The sequence below is a fragment of the Anabrus simplex genome, chromosome 1 (assembly GCF_040414725.1).
Source record: "Anabrus simplex isolate iqAnaSimp1 chromosome 1, ASM4041472v1, whole genome shotgun sequence".
Classification (NCBI taxonomy): domain Eukaryota; kingdom Metazoa; phylum Arthropoda; class Insecta; order Orthoptera; family Tettigoniidae; genus Anabrus; species Anabrus simplex.
The window spans coordinates 124,447,652-124,469,643 of record NC_090265.1 but is presented as its reverse complement, the minus strand read 5'-3'; the positions used below and the strand labels follow the sequence as shown (position 1 = coordinate 124,469,643).

Below are 21,992 nucleotides of genomic sequence, written 5' to 3'. Positions count from 1 at the left end.
CCGCTCAGCAGTAGTCCGTATATTTTACGTCTGAACTTAACCCAAAAGAGAAGGAACGACCAACCACCCCCGCGGCGGAGGAGGAGACCCATAACACAGTATGGCCTCGACCGCGGGGACCCTTTTCCAGGTTTCCAGACCGGATCGAGTTGGCGGCCGCCCAACCCCCGGTCAAGTCCCGGCCTAGTCACCTGCCTGCATCAAACCCTCCTGTTTAGTTTATCCCGAGCAAAGGTTGGGATTTTATCCGCGCCCGGGTGGCCTTGCTCAAGGTCCAGACCCACAGGTTGGGACATGGGGCAGATATGCACAGGACTTGGGCGAATGACAGGGCCCATTCTGTCCACACATTATCCACTTCCTTTGGCCACAGGTGGGGACGTAACCACCTGGGGGGCAAACGGGGGAGATACTCGAGCTGCCCTAGAGGCTTCGTCTCGGATACTAGGACTTACATTACCGACACCTCAAGCGATGAGCAAATATCGTGCGCTTCATCTCGGATACTAGGACTTACACGCCCGACACCTCAAACGACGAGCCTCCCCGAGATCTATGACCTATAGAAGAGAGTCATAGTTACTCCCGCCGTTTACCCGCGCTTGCTTGCATTTCTTCACGTTGACATTCAGAGCACTGGGCAGAAATCACATTGCGTCAACACCCGCTTAATTCCGCTGGCACGGGGACTGGTTGTATGTGTCGTCTTCATTATTTCATCTTCATCACGACGCGCGGGTCGCCTACGGGCGTCAGTCGAAAAGACGTGCATCTGGCGAACCGAACTTGTTCTCGGACACGACCGGCACTAAAAGCCATACGTCATTTCATTTACTAAGAGAGAAAGTTCAAATTTGTATCACACTGCTGCATGAACCACTGGCAGAACATAACTCGTGCAGGGCATTCTGTTAGTGACATTGCCTGTACACGTTGCAAATGGGAGAGATACCACCGTTACTCTCGCAAGTCTTCAGGCATTTGAATGAGGGCCATTCACTTGAATCGCTGACGTTCGTGTGCTGAAGGTGTCGTTTGCATAGTATCCAAAATCCCCTCCTCTACATCTGGAGAGTTGTAGATCTTGATCGTCCCCTTTCGATAGCACGACGTGCAAACGTTCCATACTTGCACAGACGACAATGGATATATACAAATGTCTTCCGATCTGGACATCTGCGGTTTGGATACTTCTTCTGGTAGAAACGACGGGCCAGCGCAACATTTACCGCCCGCCTTACTGTACGTGACCCGGTCTAGAAAACCAAGAATTCGGGATTCGTCGCATCGTAATCTGCAGCTCTTTAGGCTGAGCAGTGGTTGCTTGGTAGGCCAAGGCCCATCAGGGCTGTAGTGGCATGGGATTTGGTTTGTTTACCGTACGTTATGTGCACTTCTAGGTCCTGATGCGAGTACTTGTCGCACAGAACAACTTCAAACACAACACTCACGAGGGAAGTACCCCAGCTCGAACGGCTAAAACCGACTGGAAGTGCGCTTAACATACGAAGATATGTCTGTTCTACTACCCATCAAGGGCATTTATCTGTAAAACCCCGCATTAGTGTACAATCAATGTTTGGAAGTTACGACGTACAAAGATTGCAGAAACACATTTCGCAGCAGAAACTACCGTGCAACAGGCACTTCGGACCATTATAATAACACGAAACAGATGTGGTACAGTATCATCTGGCAAGGTGCTTGGAACAAGAACTCTTAACACATGCAGTACCGTGTTGACATAGTCATCTTTCCCACAATAGACGATACTGTGTTGTCTTTTATTCGACGTCGAAGTGTAAATGTTGAGTTTCAGTGGTGTGATTAAAACACATCGGAATGGAACAATATCCACACTAAACGAGAGCAACATGTAGACATACCGCATTATTTAGAATGTTTCCGCATTGCAATAGTCCAAACTCAAATGCCACGGTGATCACATTATCAAACGAAGTAACAGGAACATCCGCATCATAACCTGCTCTTTGCCATGCGTTTGTTAACCTAGGTCTGTATCTCGGTGCAGATTGTTTGTTGTAGATGACGGAGTGAAGATGGATGATGGAGTATCGATCATGTAACGTGGCCTGCGTGGTATATATTTGCAAACGTACAAAATCAACAAGACGTCTGACGTAGAGCTTGTATTGCCTGAACATTTTACATCGAGAGGTTGACAGTATTTGGTTGTCTTTGGTGGCAATATCTTTAATGTAATATGTTTATTTGGAAAACATTCTTCAATGGTGCTGTTGTCTTTGTGTCCTGACCAGGAATCGCAAAGTAATATACCTCTCTCACCAACATGTTCAGCGAGGACCGAATTAAAGAAGCTCTTCATATGTGCTTTAGTCATTTTTCCACTTTTATTCGCTTCAACATGGATGTTTCGTGGACACATTGCCGTCGGTTTCTTTGCAACCTGCGGACCAAACGTTCCATCCTTTTCCTGCAGACAAATGTAAAGCTTGTTCGCTAATTTGCCATTCATGGACACAGTCACATCAATTGTGTAACTATGCGTAGAACTATGCACAGACTGTACCGGACCAAATGTTGATTTTTATCCCTCGGATTGAAAGTGTTGCAGAAGCCGTTAGTTCATAAAAAATTTGGCCCCTTATCACTATTCCACACGCATTCCTTCATTATATTCCCGTCTTGAATAAACATGTTCACGTCTGCCACAAATGTTTCTGCTGTTTGTATAATAACATGCTCTTCTTCAGTCTCTTTACGAGCCATGAACATAGTGATATGTCTGGACGAAATATATTCGTCTTTGAAGGCCCTGACAAAATGCAACGATGCTTTAAAATTGTCCAGAGAAACTGCTCTAGCTGCCTCCAGAGCCCATGCTTGAATGTGCCAGTAGTGGACCACTGATCCATTATCTCTAGCTCTGTCAAAGTATGTTTTTACAGACTCTTTTAAAGCCTTCAATTTTAATGTTTTGATTTTCTTGAACAGGCCTGGGTCTTGCCTTTTGCGCGTCACATAATCTAAAATTACCTTGCACTTCGATTTCGACCTAATGCAGCTATAACGCTTCATTAGTTCCTGATAAGAATTGTAACCGCGATTATAATAATCCTCATAATTGTTGTCCAATGTTCGGGCATCAGTACTCCGTATCACACTTGTTCGTACACGTTTTGGGGGTGAAGGAGCGAAATCATTGTCACGTGTAGTTCCTTCCGTTGCTAGATTTTCGGTACGGTTGGAACCCTCATACTCATGTTCTGTTCCTTCTATGCCGTCTGCCACACAGTCACCATTACTCTCCAATGTGTCGGTACGTAGTTGTGTTACAGATCCATTATATTTCTGCGTTATGATATTATATACCATGCATGCAAATGGCCCATCCTCCACTCCACTTACATCTTCTCTATCCAGCGTGTAGCGTCGGCGTACCTTTTTTGGGCACCAACTTCACAACATTCACAGGGTTGATTGGCTTCCACGTACTCATGTCGGACGTTTGTGTGTGCACTATACTACGACACACTGCAACTGACAACAGGCATTGCGTGTACAGCTCCAATGCAGTGCAGCCTGTGCGATGACTGTTAGATGGCGCTGGCGACCGAACACGTACTTTTGCAGATGAATGGCCTTGGTAGCTATTAACATAGGTACAACTGTATACTTTAAGCCCACTTTCTGTCGGTTTTATCCGTTTGAGCCGGGGTACTTTCCTCGTCAGTGTAGGCCTACCCATCGCGTCTGAAGTAACTGTCGGACTGTCCGTAACGCAGCTACGTGCATGAAGAAGAACGTTCAGGTTAATATCGCTGTCTGGATGACCATAACCCGGAAACCAAGTATTTCTGGACTGATGTTTTAATGGACTTTTTTGGTCTATATATGGGGGTATTTATCTTAGAAATTATGCCCACTATTTTTTAAACATGCTGTATATATTCGAAGTGTGGATGCATGTGCAAATACATGTTACTGATGATTACTCTTTCCTATAGCCAACTTTCCCGCTCGCTACACAGTTATATTTATCACATAATGTGCTTACACACTCAAAATTTGGCTCACGAAATTTCCAGTTAGGACATATGTTTTATGGAAGCCATGAATATTACATAGTCTCTCCTCATCAGAATGGATTGATTTTAGTGGTTTATTTTCGTTCATCTGCTGTCTGTCATTATGTCAATAACATAGAAGTCTTGAGGGATTTATTCACGTTTTTGAATTCTTAGCTGGTTTAGTTTTGTTGTTTGTAAGCAGGCAGTGGAAAAGCCAGCCTTCGATCTTCCAGGTAGAATTGTTTTCTGGCCAATTCGTTGGCTAGTCGTGTTGGTGCTGTTTTCGCGACCCCAAGTACTCTTTTCAAGTATTTCACCTTTTTATTGTAGTTAGGTCTGTCAGTTATAGCTTTTCCCAGATCAGATCAGTTCTGTGTTGGGATTGGGGTAATTTTTGCGTGAAATAGGATTATGGCTGTTTGCAAAGGCAGTCTGGTAATGTTCTTAATGCCGTGCATTCTTCTAATGGCAGCTGTTGCTCTCTCTTTTATATGGATTCTGAATGAATTGCTTGGAAGTCTGCAAGACAATGCCCAAATATGTAGATGAGTTGATAGTTTTAATCTCTCTTTCTCACAGCGTCACGTTTTCTCTTGCAGGTTTTCCTTCTTTCCGGAAGATAATGTGCATTGTTTTGTCGAAGTTTGTTGGTCATTTTCGTTCGCCCATGGGTGTAGATCATAAGGCTTCCCGCACTGCGCTAAGGAAAAAGGCAGTACCTGCGGAAGTAAAAAAGAAAAGAGTTTTTGGTATTTGGAATCGTCTCGATGTTCTGCGCAAAAATACAAGCTTTAAAAAATGCATTAACACGATTTGTTAAAATATAACGGAATTTCAGTTACTGCCTTTGCAGTTTTTTCGACATCTACAGTGGCAGATAACAGTAAATAGAGATAGCACTGTACGAAAGTAATATCTGCATAAGTACTGCGTTTTAAGGTTGTGCATTCATTTCGTGCTCAACAGTGATAGAAAGCGGTAAATACTGACTTTAGTGTAAGAAAGCATTGTCTGCATACTGCTACATCGTTCATTTTATTGTTGGTAAACGTTCTAGTAAGAAGCTGTGCCAGAAATACATTTTCCTACTTGTTTTTTTTAAAGTTAATGTGTTAATTACAACGTCATGCATAAAGTAGAAGTTAACGAGAAATTAAACTTTGATATCAGTTTTCAAGTTCAGGCAATTACTGCCTTTTTCCTTAGCACGGCAGTGCAATTCCTACCTGTTTGACGAGCCCAGGCCCAAGTCCGTTGACCTGCACAGGTTTCGCAAGCTGCTCCATTTACAACAAAGGGTCGAAATGGTGTACCCCTGTGTCAATGCAGGCATTGCATCGTCGCATCAGGTTCTGTCGTACCCGTTCGAATATTCCCGGTGTCGTTTGAACAGCGTCGCAGGCAGCGAGAATTCTTGCCAAGAGATCTTCTTCAGTCTCGACAGGTGTACAGTGCAGTTGGAGGTATCAGACCGATTTTTGCTCTAACTTTTGACTGTCGGTTGCAGTGGTGTAGTTGGTACGGCGTTGGTCTACTAATCCCAAGTTCACGGGTTCAAACCCGACGGAAATCGGTAGCGTTTAAATGTGGTTAAAGGTGACAAACCCATGTCGTTCGCTTCTCGACCAAGGCCCTACACCTCTGGCTGCGCAGTACCGTGTGACTGGGGAACAGCTGTCCATGTTGCGGGCACTCCACAGCTCGCCGAGGATATCGTAGTATGGAATTCATGCATTAACTTCAATTACACACGAATGAAAACATCTGTCGACAGGTTATTTTTATTCCTGCGATACAGGATAACACGGTAAGAAAAAATGTTCATTAGATACATTCAAAATTAAATGTTGAACAGGTGCCTCTTTAGAAAGCAGAAGATCCGTACGGAAATGTTGCATTCCAAGCTTCAGGGAAACTTAGCTATTCATTAATAATAAATGGCACAGCCTACACTAACGTGAATACACGCAATAAATATACAAGAATCCAGACGGTAATAACATGAAAATGATACTTACGCATACAAACTGAACACATTTGCAGTGTTATTGAACAAATCTCCACATCATTCGGATAGCTAGCCTATAAGTAACAGACGTAATAAAACAACCTTTAGAAAACTGGATAGGAAGACTTCAAAATACACTGCTGTTGATAGTAAATATGTACCTACGTAGATAAACACATGCCTTAAATTTAGAGAACACTCTCCAAAAACAGAAAAACATTGTATACCAGTACATTAAATTAATCTTCAAGAAAGAATATGTAGCTCACATTAGGCTTACTATAATGATCATGTTTGTAACTGATTTGCTTGCATATTCGGAATAGACACATGCAATTAAATCCTAGACTCGGCAGTTAAGCTTTCATGAAAATACAAAGTCATTTTCAAATCACAGCAGTTCACAACTTCAGTATGATTTACAGATCATGAGGAGAAAAACAATCTTCAGAATAGCTGTTTAATTCTTAAGAATTGTCCCTAATGAAATGAAAAACGCCAAGAAGCAGCCTAAATATTGAGAATGCCACGCCCATACATCCCTGAATCCATCACTTTGTAACCCATTCTCGATTAGGGTAATTTTATAACATTTCTACTTACTTGTGAAAAATACCAGATCCTTTCTGATACTGATTTGTGCAATTGAAAGCTGCACAAGAGGTCGCCATCGTGAATAGTTCTCCACTCCGCACTTGCGGCTTAACTTAGGCCTACTCTCATTTCGCCGATCAGTGTAAGCTCGCACTTATCACTAAAAATAGTTCCCAATACTATGAATTATCACTTTATCATATAACACAACCACAGGTCCGCTAACCGATAGGAATCACCATGAAAAACACACAAGAAACTGTAAACATCACCACGTGTTACCACTCATTCAAATCTGAAATGCCCGCAACATGGCGATGCGCGAAGATATTCAATTTTCCGCATAGCACCAGCGCGCTCTGTGAGTCTAGATAAGTAATATTAAAGTCTTTGTTTTGACACCCCGGCGTCTCTTAAGAACGGATGGACGTTAAACAATTTTGATTATTAATAATTTTTGACTCGGAGGTTTCCGGACTACGGTTCCTTATCTCAAATTAATCTATTTGCCGTCCTTCATCATCCCTTATAGTTTGTAACATCATCACGGATACATCCTGTATAGCGAAGTTGCTCAGCTGGGTGCCCGTAGAGGCCAGTCGAGTGCGGTCGGGCTCTCCTGTCTGAAATGCAGATACCAAGCGTATGTCGCACTCAGACGAGAGAGCAAACACACTGCACAATACAGGAGCAGTGAAGTTCGATTATGACTACGAAGTTTTTTTTTTTTTTTTTTTTACAAGATGCCTTACGTCGCACCGACCCAGATAGATCTTATGGCGACGATGGGATAGGAGTGCTAAGGAAGCGGCCGTGGCCTTAAGGTACGGCCCCAGCGTTTGCTTGGTGTGAAAATGGGAAACTACGGAAAACCGTCTTCAGGACTGCCGATGGTGGGATTCGAATCCACTGTATCCCGAATGCAAGCTCACAGCTGCGCTCTCCTAACCGCACGGCCAACGCGCTCGGTCGACTACGAAATTCTCCTCGCACCATTTTAAGAAATGTTGGAGTACAGTATATAAAGACATTATAATCAGAGCAAAAATCTACCTTTAAAAATATTCCGGGTTGATTTATTCTGCGCTCGATATTATACTTGCTTTTATTGTCCTATATATACACATTCAAAGAAAACAGATACTTTAAAAGTTTCATGTTTCAATACACAAATATACGGAGTTGAAGCGTGAAAGCTACGATTTATGATTTCTTGGATGGGAACGACAATTTTTCCCAAGAAAAGTAAGATTCCTGTTCATTACGTAAACCGTAATATATTAACACACTTCAAATTTAATATTTGATTTTTCGCAGTGTTGTAATGCTATTTGACTTTTCCTGTTCATTGAGTTTCTGAAAATAATTAAAATTGGTCATCAGACGTCCATTGATATAATAGCTGGCATCTAAATAGCGAGTGAGTTTCATCTCTAGTGAAGAGACAGATGTTTTACCATCCAAGTTCGACAACACTGTAAATGCAATAACTCGTAGATATACAGCTCTTAATAATCTGATAATATTCCCGGTAAATGTCATTGGATTGTTCTTTATAAGATAGTATAAACTCAAGCAACAAGCCTGAGCTTATTCGCTTTGCTCATATTAGGGACGTTTCTGAAGCATACCCATAATAGTGAAAACTGTTTCATTACAAAAGTCTGTAAACTCTTTATTGTATCCGGCCAGTAAACATAAACAGAGCAGAAATAACTAATTTCCTACAACGTAGGCCTAAGTTATATTGAAACTTATCTGGTTTTCTGTCCACTGGAAAAAAGCCCCCACTATCTCGTAATATTGTCCGGCCCTGCGGTGCAGGGGGCAACGCGTCCGCCATGATTAATATCCCTGGCCTGGGGACTGGGTGTTTATGGCAAAATATCTTCATAGGTCGACGCCCCGAACAAATAGCATTTAAAAAATAAATCCTTTAATATTGAAATGATCGTTCACTGTTCATTGACTTTTGCGGGACCGAGAGAGTTAGCCGTGCGTTCAGGGGCGCGCAGCTGTGAGCTTGCACTTGGGAGATAATGGGTTCTAACTCCACTGTCGACAGCCGTGAAGCTGGTTTTCCGTGGTTTCCCATGGTCACACCAGTGAAATGTTGGGGCTAAACCTTAATGAAGGCCACGGCTGCTTCCTTCCCATTCCTATCACATCGTCGCGATAAGAGAAAAAAAAAAAAAAAAAAAAAAAAAAAAAAAAACTTTCACGGACTGTGACGTGTCGCTGAAGCGCAAACACTGACCGCTCGCTATGCGCCCACGGGACGACAAGCCCATCGTGAGCATCTCTGAAATACAGCGTGCGCACAAAGTCCGTATACCCCTACTCATTATTTATTTCTGTTGTCAGATACCCAGACTTGAACTTCGCGCTGACGTGGAAAAATCTGTCGAACAATCTCCGGTCAAATTCATACGGAAACGTGCGTCACAGTTGGGGATACCGGAAAAAAAAAGCAATGAGGAAACGCATCAAACTGGATCTGAAAATGAGGTGTTGGGGTCCATTGAGTGTAGGTGAATTATCAGATGATTTGGAGAGACGTGTTGATGCTTGTGATCGGACGCTGCAACAATTCCGAAAATTGGCCTAGAAGGCAGAATTCATGTTCACTGACGATTGTGCGACGTATCGCAGCTCCCGTGGTCGCACTGTTTACTTCTGGGGAAAGAAATCGAGCGAAACCCATCTCGCCTCATGATCTGGGCCGTAATGATACAAACGCATCTGTTTGGCCCATGCTTTTTGATCGTTCTGTTAATCTGAACGCAGTCGTTGGGAATCGCTGGATCGGTCAAGGATCGGACAACGATCCAGCTCCTCTTTCATGGCCACCAACGAGCCCTGATCTAAAAATACCCGATAACGTACTCTGGGATTACGTCAAGGAACAGGTGAGGAAGCAGCGGTATGTTGGAATTGATGACCTGAAAAATGCGGTGCGCGACGCTTTCCAGACAGTGACCCCAAGGATGTTGCGTAATATGAGCATCAGAACATGGCAGCGTATTCGGCTGTGCAGAGATCATAGAGGGACACATACTGATGTTTTAGATATCTAAGATGCAATATGTAAGTAGAAATAAATAAATTAATATATGTACTTTTATGTCATATCATTTTGAGTTAATTGAATTGAATACAGGTGTATACGGACTTTGTGCGCATCCTGTATAAGGAGACTGAATTCTTTGACACCAGAATCTTTGATATCAGCAGTTGCGATAGTGATCAGTAAAGGACTAATTCGGTCTCCTTGTAAGACTGGGTAATCTTTTGTGATAGGTGTGCGCTCCTAACCGCACGGCCAACTCACCCGGTATATACAGTCATGGGAAAAAGTATACGTACACCTTAAACGTTAAGCAATATTGTCGTTTGTAATTGACGCATTGTCCATAGGCCGCTAGAAATTTCACCACTTTCCTCTATTTCGGTATTTCACGAAACATGACTATGAATATGTACCGGAAATAACAATAGTACTTTGGTAATATTTGTTTTAACAAGCATATCATCCAGTAATTTCGAAATATAGATGCATAAAAAGTATTCGTACCGGTGGAAAATCTTCAGTCAAAAACCTTGATGACATCACCTGCAACGCAGGTAAGCAGTAAAAGTCGCGTCTTTTACCAAGTCAGTTGTGCTTCAATCGTTGTAAACAAGTGATACAGTCTGTCAGTAAGATGGGCCGCAAAACGAAAGAAACAACACAAGAATGGAGAATGATTATAATTCGGGCTCATAATTCCTGTAAATCTCTCTCGGAAATATCTAAATTTGTAAAGAGACCAAGATCTACAATTCAGGGATTTATTGACAGGTATGGTGAGAGAAAATCTATCAAAAATGCACGTAGATGTGGACGTCCATGCACACTAGACGAACGAACTGAAAGACTAAACTTCAGGAAACTTAATAAAAATCCTAGAATCAGTGCTGCAAAATTGAGGTCTGAACTAGGAAATGATTTAAAACTTCATATCTGTGCTTCCACAATTCAAAATGTTTTATATACGAATGACTATCATTGTAGAAGTGCCAGGCGAATACCTTTAATTACCCCCGCAAACGGGAAGAAAAGACTACAATATGCTACAGACTACAAACATGCTTCTCTAGAATTATGGTATCCAGTTATATTTACGGATGAAAGAATAATTCACTATTTTTCAAGAATATTGCGAAAAGGGGCGGAGGAAAAAGAACACAGAACTCGAAGAAAAAAATCGCTTCCTTCAGTGAAGCATGGTGGAGGTTGTTTAATGGTTTGGGGGTGCATGAGCTCAGCTGAAGTAGGTTCCTTAGAATTCATAGATGGAAAGGTGGACCGTAAACATTGTATTGAAGTTTTGAAGAAACGTCTAGTATCTAGTGCCGAAAAAATGGGACTTATGGATGATTATGTAGTCATGCAGGATAACGATCCACACCATACGGCCCTGGATACACGACTGTGGATTTTATAAAACACACCCACATATATGGAACCCCCCCCCCCACACCAATCCCCGAATACGAATCCGATTGAAGATGTGCGGGATTATCGTAAAGAGAGACTGGGCACAATTAATATTTCATCAAATCCAGCTTTGAAAATAGCTCTCTTGGAAGAATGGGGTAAGATTGACCCCACCTTCACCCCCAAGCTAGTTCATTCAATGCCTAGGCGGCTTGAGGCCATTGTAAAATCAAAAGGATTGCCAACAAATACTAAATATGCACTAAAATCAGTGGGGAATGAAAGTAAAACCGGACTGTACGAATACTTTTTATGAGTATGAAATCAAGGTATTTTCATTTATTTATGTATTAATGGCAGGGACGTTCATCAATTGTATGTTTTATGGTGCATATGTCTTTACGTAGTGTACAGAAAGCTAACCTATTTATGTTATAAAACGTACATTAAGTGCACTAAATAAAGTATTTTTTGTTTCAGTATTAAGTGTACGAATACTTTTTCCTATGACTGTACTTCATACACATTAAGTTCACGGGGTGATCAAGCTCTCCAGATTATTTTCTCCACAATCAATTTTTCACAGTCGAAGATAGAATATCCAGTGTTCTGTTTTCTTGACCTTCCCTGAGATAGTGATTCCCATGTTAGACCCTCATGCAGGTTGGCTGACTAACTGATAACAGCTGCTGTCGAAACTGGAACAAGCGTATGCATAAATGAATGAAGTTATTTGTGTGTCGGAACAGAGAGCGAGATGGTGAATGAGTGCCCCCCCTCGCCACACACATGCTTGTGCTTGGAATGGTGAACCAACACACTTGTACAAATGTACACATCTTTAAGCTCACTTACAGTCATGGGAAAAAGTATACGTACACCTTAAACGTTAAGCAATATTGTCGTTTGTAATTGACGCATTGTCCATAGGCCGCTAGAAATTTCACCACTTTCCTATATTTCGGTATTTCACGAAACATGACTATGAATACGTACCGGAAATAACAATAGTACTTTGGAAATATTTGTTTTAACAAGCATATCACCAATAATTTCGAAATATAGATGCATAAAAAGTATTCGTACAGGTGGAAAATCTTCAGATCAAAAACCTTGATGACATCACTTGCAACGCAGGTAAGCAGTAAAGGTCACGTCTTTTACCAAGTCAGTTGTGCTTCAATCGTTGTAAACAACAAGTGATACAGTCTATCAGTAAGATGGGCCGCAAAATGAAAGAAACAACACAAGAAGGGAGAATGATTATAATTCGGGCTCATAATTCCTGTAAATCTCTCTCGGAAATATCTGAATTTGTAAAGAGACCAAGATCTACAATTCAGGGAATTATTGACAGGTATGGTGAGAGAAAATCTTTCAAAATTGCACGTAGATGTGGACGTCCATGCACACTAGGCGAACGAACTGAAAGACTAAACTTCAGGAAACTTAAGAAAAATCCTAGAATTAGTGCTGCAAAACTGAGGTCTGAACTAGGAAATGATTTAAAACTTCATATCTGTGCTTCTACAATTCAAAAGGTTTTATATACGAATGACTATCATTGTAGAAATGCCAGGCGAAAACCTTTAATTACCCCAGCAAACAGGAAGAAGAGACTACAATATGCTACAGACTACAAACATGCTTCTCTAGAATTACGGTATCCAGTTACATTTACGGATGAAAAAATAATTCACTATTTTTCAAGAACATTGCAAAAAGGGGCGGAGTAAAAAGAACATAGAACTCGAAGAAAAATATCTGCTTCCTTCAGTGAAGCATGGTGGAGGTTGTTTAATGGTTTGGGGGTGCATGAGCTCAGCTGAAGTAGGTTCCTTAGAATTCATAGATGGAAAGGTGGACCGTAAACATTGTATTGAAGTTTTGAAGAAACGTCTAGTATCTAGTGCCGAAAAAATGGGACTTCTGGGTGATTATGTAGTCATGCAGGATAATGATCCAAACCATACGGCCCTGGATACACGACTGTGGATTTTATAAAACACACCAACATATATGGAACACCCCCACCAATCCCCGAATATGAATCCGATTGAATATGTGCGAGATTATCGTAAAGAGAGACTGGGCGCAATTAATATTTCATCAAAGCCAGCTTTGAAAATAGCTCTCTTGGAAGAATGGGGTAAGATTGACCCCACCTTCACCCCCAAGCTAGTTCATTCAATGCCTAGGCGGCTTGAGGCCATTGTAAAATCAAAAGGATTGCCAACAAATACTAAATATGCACTAAAATCAGTGGGGAATGAAAGTAAAACCGGACTGTACGAATACTTTTTATGAGTATGAAATCAAGGCATTTTCATTTATTTATGTATTAATGGCAGGGACATCCATCAATTGTATTTTTTATGGTGTATATGTCTTTACATAGTGTACAGGAAGCTAACCTATTTATGTTATACAACGTACATGGCAATAAGTGCACTAAATAAAGTATTTTTGTTTCAGTATTAAGTGTACGAATACTTTTTCCTATGACTGTATTTGTTTGTAAGACAGTAGCAGAGTTTTTATGTTCGTAAGCACTCACTCTGCGGAATCTCTGCAGAAATAAAAATGTACGATCTCTGGTTTTGGTTTGTTGGTTTCATATCTACAGGAAAATAAATAAATAAAATACAGGCAAAAGGATGTTGCAATTTGGAAACAAAACTAATATTGAAAAGATGAAAATTTCCAAATGGGCCTAAGGAAAGAAACTATCCTTTAAATACAGCTCAAGTAATGTTGGTGACTAGAAATAAGCTAAAAAATCTCATAGATTTTAAGTATATACCTTAACAGTGGTAAAATAAAACAAGACTAATTCAGTGAAATACTTGAGATTATTAATTGATAACAGGTTCAGATTCAATGGTCATATAAAACAAATAGCTAAAACAAGTCTACAAAACTCATACACTCCTTGTCAAATTTAAAGTTAAAAATTTCATTGTTCCGTATTGAAGAATATTACAGTTAAAATTGAAATAATTGAAAACTAGATTCAACCTATTCAATACAAAAGAATAAGAAATGTAGTAAATTACATTCCCATTTAATAATAAGTAGAAATGGTACCGGTTTCGACCCTAGTCCAGGTCATCGTCAGCCGATTAAAACATGAAAAACAATGCATAGGAAAAGATTAAGTACACTCCGGATCAGTAGAAGAGGCGATATAAATGAACGGGGGTAGACAATGTAAAACTCAGAGGAAGTAAAATGAAAGTCAGTCAAAAGAAAACGGTGCGCAATTCTCTGAGCGGCAGCGTGGCACACGCAGCGCTAGGCGAAGTCCCACAATGTTTGCGAATAGCGGAGAACGGTTAAATGAGCAAGTTTTTAAACACTGTCAGGCACAAAGTCACATCACAATCGAACACATACGAAGATCCATGATCGTGCAGGAGTTGAAGACGAGTAGGTCCATTGAAGCAACTTGCTAGCTCCCGGTGATCAGCGTGACACATTCAATATCAGGCACTGTGGTTTCAAACGCCAAAGTAAAACGGAGAATAGCTTGAAGTTCCAGTAATTTACTTCGGTCGCGGGAAAGTAAGTATATAGATAAATATAATCAAATTCAATATAATTGGATAAGTAATTGTGCTCCTATAGAATACTTAGAACAGTTGACGTGAAAAAACAATTGTGAAGAGAAAAAAATACAGTAAAAAGCGCAATATCGGAAACAAATGAAAAACGTATATGCTCAGTGCGCAATTTTTAGGAGGTAGAAAATGTGGGTAGGAACTTTGTAAGGCATGGAAAATAGAATTGGGGTTTTGAAATTTAGAATTTTTGAGAAGAAGAATTAGGAAATCGAAAATATTGGGTTTTTCAGAAATGTCGTTTAAATTGAAATTAGGATTGTAGTATTGATCAAGGTGAATAAAGCAATTTTCAGTAGTGTGTAAGAGGGGGCCTTTGTTTATGATTTTAAGTATTTTCACCAATATTGAAAAAGACATTAAAATACTCCTTGTCAAAGTCAGCAAAAATTAATTGGGGATTGTGTTCCGATGTAATGAGTATCATCTAAGGAACAATACTGTACTTCCATTACTCTCCTATGGAGTTCTTTATCGGGTAGATGCCGTAAATACAAACCACACTGATAAACTAAAAAGAGTAGACTAGTTAATACTAAAGTCATGGAAGCCTTGAGAATGATATCATATGAAACACTGTTTACTTGCTGGAATGACTCCATTTAACATTAAAATCTTGGAAACCACAAATTACTACAATACAATAAAAGGAAGAATAAAACACATTTAAGACATGCCACTGAAATTGACACTACAAAGAATTACAAAAATTTGCCTGTCACAGGTAAGAACATAACAGTACAAGACAAGAAAGAACAACTGTACACAATCCAGGTGTTCACAAGTGTTCTGGTAATGGGTGTGGAAGGGCTATATATACTCATCAAAATAAATGCTCGCGACATAAAGCCACTAGCAAAAATAAATAAATGTTCAGGTAAGAAAGTTAGGGGAAAAACACAGCAAAGTCACCTCCATATAGGCATGAAGGCCCTTGGAGGAGTGAAAGGTAAAGGCTTCCACTGTCCGTAACCACAGCACTTGATGGGGTAGATTGGTTAGCTCAACGCCTGGCCGCCTTTGCCCCCAGGAATTAACCTGGTACTCATTTTTGGTGTAGGCTGAGTGAACCTCAAGGCCATGTGCACTTACGGAAGTGGAAATCTCGTTTCTTAAATTTTACGTCTTCCTGGCGGGGATTTGAATCCACGTCCTTCCGCAAGAACCAAGCACTCCTTTACTGCCTCGGCCAGGCAGCCCCGGGTAGAAACTAAGTACATTATTTAAATCGTGGCAACCCTTCCATCTTCACTGCTAAGGACAGTTGACTCACGACTGGTAAACAAATCCAGTACACAAGAGCTGAGGTGATCTCTAGGCAAGCTTATCAGTGTACCTTGCTTTTATGCTCTGTCCATAAAATGTCTCGTCATGTGCTATCTGTTGCAGGTTGCATAAAAATCATCACCTTGATGCAGCTGAATGTGATGTTGCCAACATTGTTCACATGAATCAAAAGTGTTTTCTTCAGATTGTGGGAAAAGTTCCAAGGCACCCATGCAGTAGCAAATAAACATTGCATGGGCCGTCCGTGCAAAACAGCAGCAACTCAAGACTGGTATACATACACATATCTGCATGTAGACACCCTATACATACAGCTGCTACTCTGCACCACAATCTTAGAGATGCCGCAGTAGTTACTGTAAGTACCCAAACTTTCTAATGGGGGACTAGATTCAAGAAGATCCCTCAAGAATCCACTTGACATCACAGGTTGGCAGTCTTAGACGTGAGATCAGTGGTCCAGAACATTGTTCACTGATGAAGTGTGAATTGGTTTAAACCCTGATGACAACTTTCTGTGCATATGGAGGGCAAAAGAGGAACATTACAATGAATCGTTCTTGCTTGAATGTCACCAACAGCTTGGAGGTTCAGCACTATTCTGGTCAGGTGTTATGTTTGGCTGCCATACACTGGTGGTTCACATTCAAGGGAAATATTTTCCAACCCTTAGTAAGTGGTTTTGCAGAGACTTCAGGGGATGGTATTATTCAGCAGGATGATAACACTCATCCTCATCGTGCAGCAGCTGTAAATGGATACCTGGAGGAATGTGGAGTCTGCAGAATGGACTGGTCAGCATCTTCCCTGGACATCAACTGCATTAGAGCATATGTGAACCTTTCTTCAGTTAACAATTTCCAACCATCAACATCAGCCACTAACAATTCAGGGCCTATAAGATGCTGCCATCGGAGAGTGGGACCGTTTGCCTCAAGAAATGCTCATTGATTAGGTACTGAGCATGCCCTATCACATTCAAGTCTGCCTCAGGGTTTGTGGAGGACCAACACATTAACTTGTGTGACTGGATTGAAAACTTTTTTTATGATACGAGAGGTTCCTTAATTTGTTTGGTTTAGTCACATACAGTATGTCTTCCTTTTCATTCTGGGTCCAGTGTTAATGCAGAGTGTTCAGTTTCGATGTATTTACTATTCTGAGTTTTACATTAAATAATAATATATTAGTTCCACCTCAACTAACAGAATCTGGTATATGTTTAACTTTTTTATGAGTGGTCTCTCTTGACACGAGACCAACAAGGTCGTACCAATCGAGACAACAACCTTCTAACGAATGTTGCACACTCGTTATCCCCTTACTGATGATCTCACTATGCTGCGCAATACAGATTTCCACCTTTAAAAGGTTTTTTTTTTTTTTTTTTTTTTTTTTTTTTGCTAGGGGCTTTACGTCGTACCGACACAGATAGGTCTTATGGCGACGATTTTAAAAGGATTAGCAAGTTTTATGTCAACCAAATGAGTTTTTAGACAAGAGGATTTTTCCTACCTCAATATGTTTTTAATATGTTAATCATGATGATTTTCTTTTAATCCCACACATTTTATTAGTGTTTTTATTTGTTTGCATAAATGTAATATTTGAGCTTCTACTGAGGATGGCCTTTAGATAGGCAGAGACATGTATAGATAGTATCCCATCTAATATGGATGGTTTTGTATTGAAAAGGAGGATAATATAAGACTTTATTATTTTTAAAGTGAAACTAATCACCCTCTTTGGGTCAGAACCTTCCTATCTGGCTTACTTGCTCGTACATTATTCCATATTCTGGGGCTCGGTATCTACAAGGGTTGAAGGTGTTTCTTCTAGCACAGAATCATAATTTCTTAAACAAGGAATATTCAGAATCTCTTGAAACAGAGGTAACTTTAAATCAGTTGCGAGTGCAAATGTATGCTGGTAGTGCTTGATGTATCTATTGTGGATTGATCTTTTATTTCAGCTTCATCAGTTCACAATCTTCTTGTGTTTTGAATTCATTATGATGGGGGGACACTGGCTCATTTGCAAGGGCTTGCAGGCAAAATGATGGAAGATAATTCTAATAGTGTATGATGACTGTTTTATTGTTCATGAATATTCAGCATGTTTTTCTATGTTCTTTATTGATCTTGTACATATGAAAAATAGTGAATCAGATGTTGTGTGTTTCAGCTTCGTGTACCTATCAAAGCAAACTTCCAGGTGCGACCAAGAGATTTAACGGTCATCATTTCCAAGCGTCATCTAAAATGTGGAATTAGAGGACAGAATCCCATCATAGATGGTGACTTACACAGTGAGGTGAAGATAGAGGAATCAACGTGGGTTCTGGAGGATGGTCGCATTCTGGTTATAAACTTAGAGAAGGTGAGGAGCAATTTAAGTAGAAATTCGATGGAAACATTATATTTTTCCTAGTGGAAGCCATTTCTCTTCAGTTTCAGCTTAGTTAATATATAACTCAACTTTTTGAGCCTGTCAAAATTAATAACTACTTTTTCAGGTACAGTCTGTTATTTTCTGGTATATTGTAATTTTATTAATTCTGTGTTAGGTAGTTGTATCAGATGGATAAACTTCGGTTATAGATGAAAATATTTAAAGCATAAATTGCACAATTCATTTGATTCCTTTTACAGTGTCTAATGTTCCATGTTTAATTTCTAAAGGAGAAAAAGTTAATGGCGGACGCGTTAGAGGCGAACTGCAGTATTATGTTCTTCTAAAGTGGTTTATCTTTCCGATACAGCGCTTTATTTGTATGTAAGTACACTAGCAATATTTAAGGCACAAGTGGATATATTGGTATTCACGAATTAAATTTGTAGGCCACAAGAAACTGTATCGTAAACCGATACAGGTTAGAACAAAAGAGTCACTAAAAGACAGTCGCCATTCTCACGGAAGTCACGGTCAACTAGATTCACCGAACGCTGAAAATGCCTGACATAGAGGTACGGAAGTGTGCGGGCTTGACTCCAGGCGAATTTGACACACTTAAAAGGGCTAATTGTAAACTCGCATGGTTATGTAACAAGTGTAAGCCAAAAATAAAACAAATGGAGGATCAAGAGGTATTTATTCATAAACTTGTAAGATCCATGGAATCTATGCAATCTGCTATAGATCATATGCAGTAATATATGGAGACTTTACTTACAGGAAAAGTTCAAGAAATAATAGTGTTAGAAATGGACAAAATCACTCGCCCTCAAGGACAAACAGACGTTGCAAATTACAAGAAATTGGACGCCCCAAGAATACAGGGAAATAATAAGCAGAAGCCGAGAAGAATATGGACAGTCACCAGCTGTGTCTACACCTAGGAGTTCCTTAAACAATCAGCAATCCGGGATAACCTCAAATGCTGTCACAATCGCAGCACAAACTGTGGTGACAGAAACAGAAGATACAGGTGACCGATTCGTTGAAAGGGACGCCCAGCAGCCCACAGCTATGGGACTTAAGCGTAGACAAAACAGTCAATATCCAGAACAAGAATTGCAATAAAAAATCGGAAATTCACCAGACTTCCGAAGAGTTACTGCGCCAGTCGGCGTAGGGAGAGAGGCGGATGTAGGTGAGGTAGTTGTACAACCCAGTAAAGAGGAAGCCCCATGGAGCAAATTGGACGCACACGTGGACAATACAATCAATATCCAGACCATCAGGTGCAATCAAGACGCAGAAGACCACTAGACGCTCAAAGAGGTACTGCAACAGTTGGAGTACTGAAAGCAGCAGAAAGAAATGTGTGGATATATATGGGTCACCTTAGCAGCGAAACAACTGCGTTTGACATCACTCAATATATGAATGAGAATGGTATTGATAAAGTCACCGAATGTTCCATGTTGACCACCCAAGGATCAAACAAAGCCTTTAAGGTTGGAGTTCCCATCAAGTTTAAGGAGAGAATATTCAGCCCTGATTTTTGGCCAGAAGATGTGACATTTCGCTCCTTTCGTATCCGACAGCAGTGAACTTGCATGCCTCCTATGGAACGTCGAAGGCCTCAAGTCACTTATGCGCACTCCTGAGATATCCATATTAGTTCAAGATTTAATAATCCTAACTGAAACTTTCCTCCTGGAACCAGTCAGCATCAAGGGCTACCATTTAGTTCACTCACTAGCAACGATAGGACATCAAGGCAGACCGTCAGGAGTAGTATCCTGTTTCTACAAGCCGTCTATGGGCCAAAATGTTAGTGAATACACAGAATTCGACATCGTGATCGTCACTTTTAGACACTTTTCTGTAATCGGAATGTACATAAGACCCAACGTTTCTGCAGAAGTTGTCATAGAAACTATTTTGCATGCTTTAGAGAAAGTGAGTAATAACATGCCAATACTACTAACAGGGGACTTTAATTGCCGTCTGGACAAATCCGACCGTAAGGCTCTAGCTGTTTTCGAAGCCCTTGAAGAAGAAGGATTTTCCCTGGTCAACCAAGAACAACTCCCAACTATATAGGTTACAATGGCTCGAGTGTCATAGACTTAATATTCTTCAGAGGTAAGGAATTTCACATACTACAACAGAAACACATTTGGTTACCGATCTGAAAGCACATTCCAATACACACTAGTTTCAAAATACATGACTTGGAAATCATTGACATTAAGCAACAATGGGCCCCACGGCACATCAACATAGCATTACTGGAACAGTCACTAGATAAAAACGCAATAACTTCATGTCTATCTAGAGGGAATATTGATAAGGCCTTAGACCTACTGGAAAATACCTTACTTAACTCAGCAGGAAAGATGCCCCCAAAAAGAATAAGCAAGCCCTGGTTTGACGAGGATTGTTACACCCAAAGGAAAGTAACCTTGGAGAAACTCCACAGATGGAGAGAACACAAAACAGAAATAACGCTGAAAGAATATTCAGAAGAAAGGAGTAAATACAAAGAATTAATCAGAAAGAAGCGACAAGACTTCATTGTAAAGCAAGAGCTGGAGACAATAGCAGTCGCAGAATCAAAACCGTATAGAGTACTTGAACCCTACAGAACGAAAGTGAATCCCACTATACCGATGAAAATATGGGAAGAGCATTTTTCAAGTATATATCAAAGGACCCAAATGGCCAACATACAGACTCGAACCACACAGCAGGATCCAATCGTGCCAATCACAGTGGAAGAAGTATGGAATGCATTTCAAATATGTACACAAGGAAAGCGCCAGGTCCGGCCGGATAACCTCACAAATGAGCTTCTAAAAGAATCAGTTTCTCTAACTGTAGTTATATGGACAGTAATATTCAAGCATAACTGGAGGCTTCGTTTACGCTATCTTCGTGGATTATACTAAAGCGTTCGATGGAGTTAACAGAACCATTCTATTTAGGAAACTTATCTTTTATCTTAGGACCAGGGAATCCACTATTGCACGTATTGGAAGATACACTAAGTTCTAACTGGCTTATAGTTAGTGATAAAGTAGGCCGGTCTGGACTTATAACCCAGACTAATGGCGTACTCCAAGGAGACCCTCTCAGTCCAATGCTTTTTAATCTGTTGACTCATGATGTCATCAGTGAGGTGGCCTCGGAAGATATTGCAATGTTCCTGTACGCTGATGACATGATATTGCTATCAAAAAACAGAAAATCCCTGCAGCAAGGACTCAATAAGCTAAACGAATGGTTTCTGAGAAATGATCTAGAAATAAATACCAGCAAAACAAAAGTTATGAAATTTAGGCGAGGAGGAAATCTCTCTACAGAAGATGTCTTGGAGTGCGGCAATAACAAACTAAAGCTGGTAAACTCGTATCTTTATTTAGGCTTAACCTTGCAAGTAACTGGGAAGACGTTTACTAAACACATAGAGGAACGATGCACTGCAGCGATTAAGTCCATATTTGAAATAAAGAGCGTTGAGAAACTATCAGTAACAACCGCCCTCATTCTCTTTAACATTA

General features: G+C 40.4%; 1 protein-coding gene across 1 annotated transcript in view; it reads left to right on the top strand.

Moving 5' to 3' along the window:
* nudC (nuclear distribution C, dynein complex regulator) overlaps positions 1-21,992 on the top strand; it is a 332,523-nt gene that overhangs the window by 231,322 nt on the left and 79,209 nt on the right. The window contains exon 5 of the mRNA XM_067156732.2: positions 18,226-18,420. Within this exon, the coding sequence (XP_067012833.1) occupies positions 18,226-18,420 (195 nt within the window). The remainder of the gene's footprint in view (positions 1-18,225; positions 18,421-21,992) is intronic.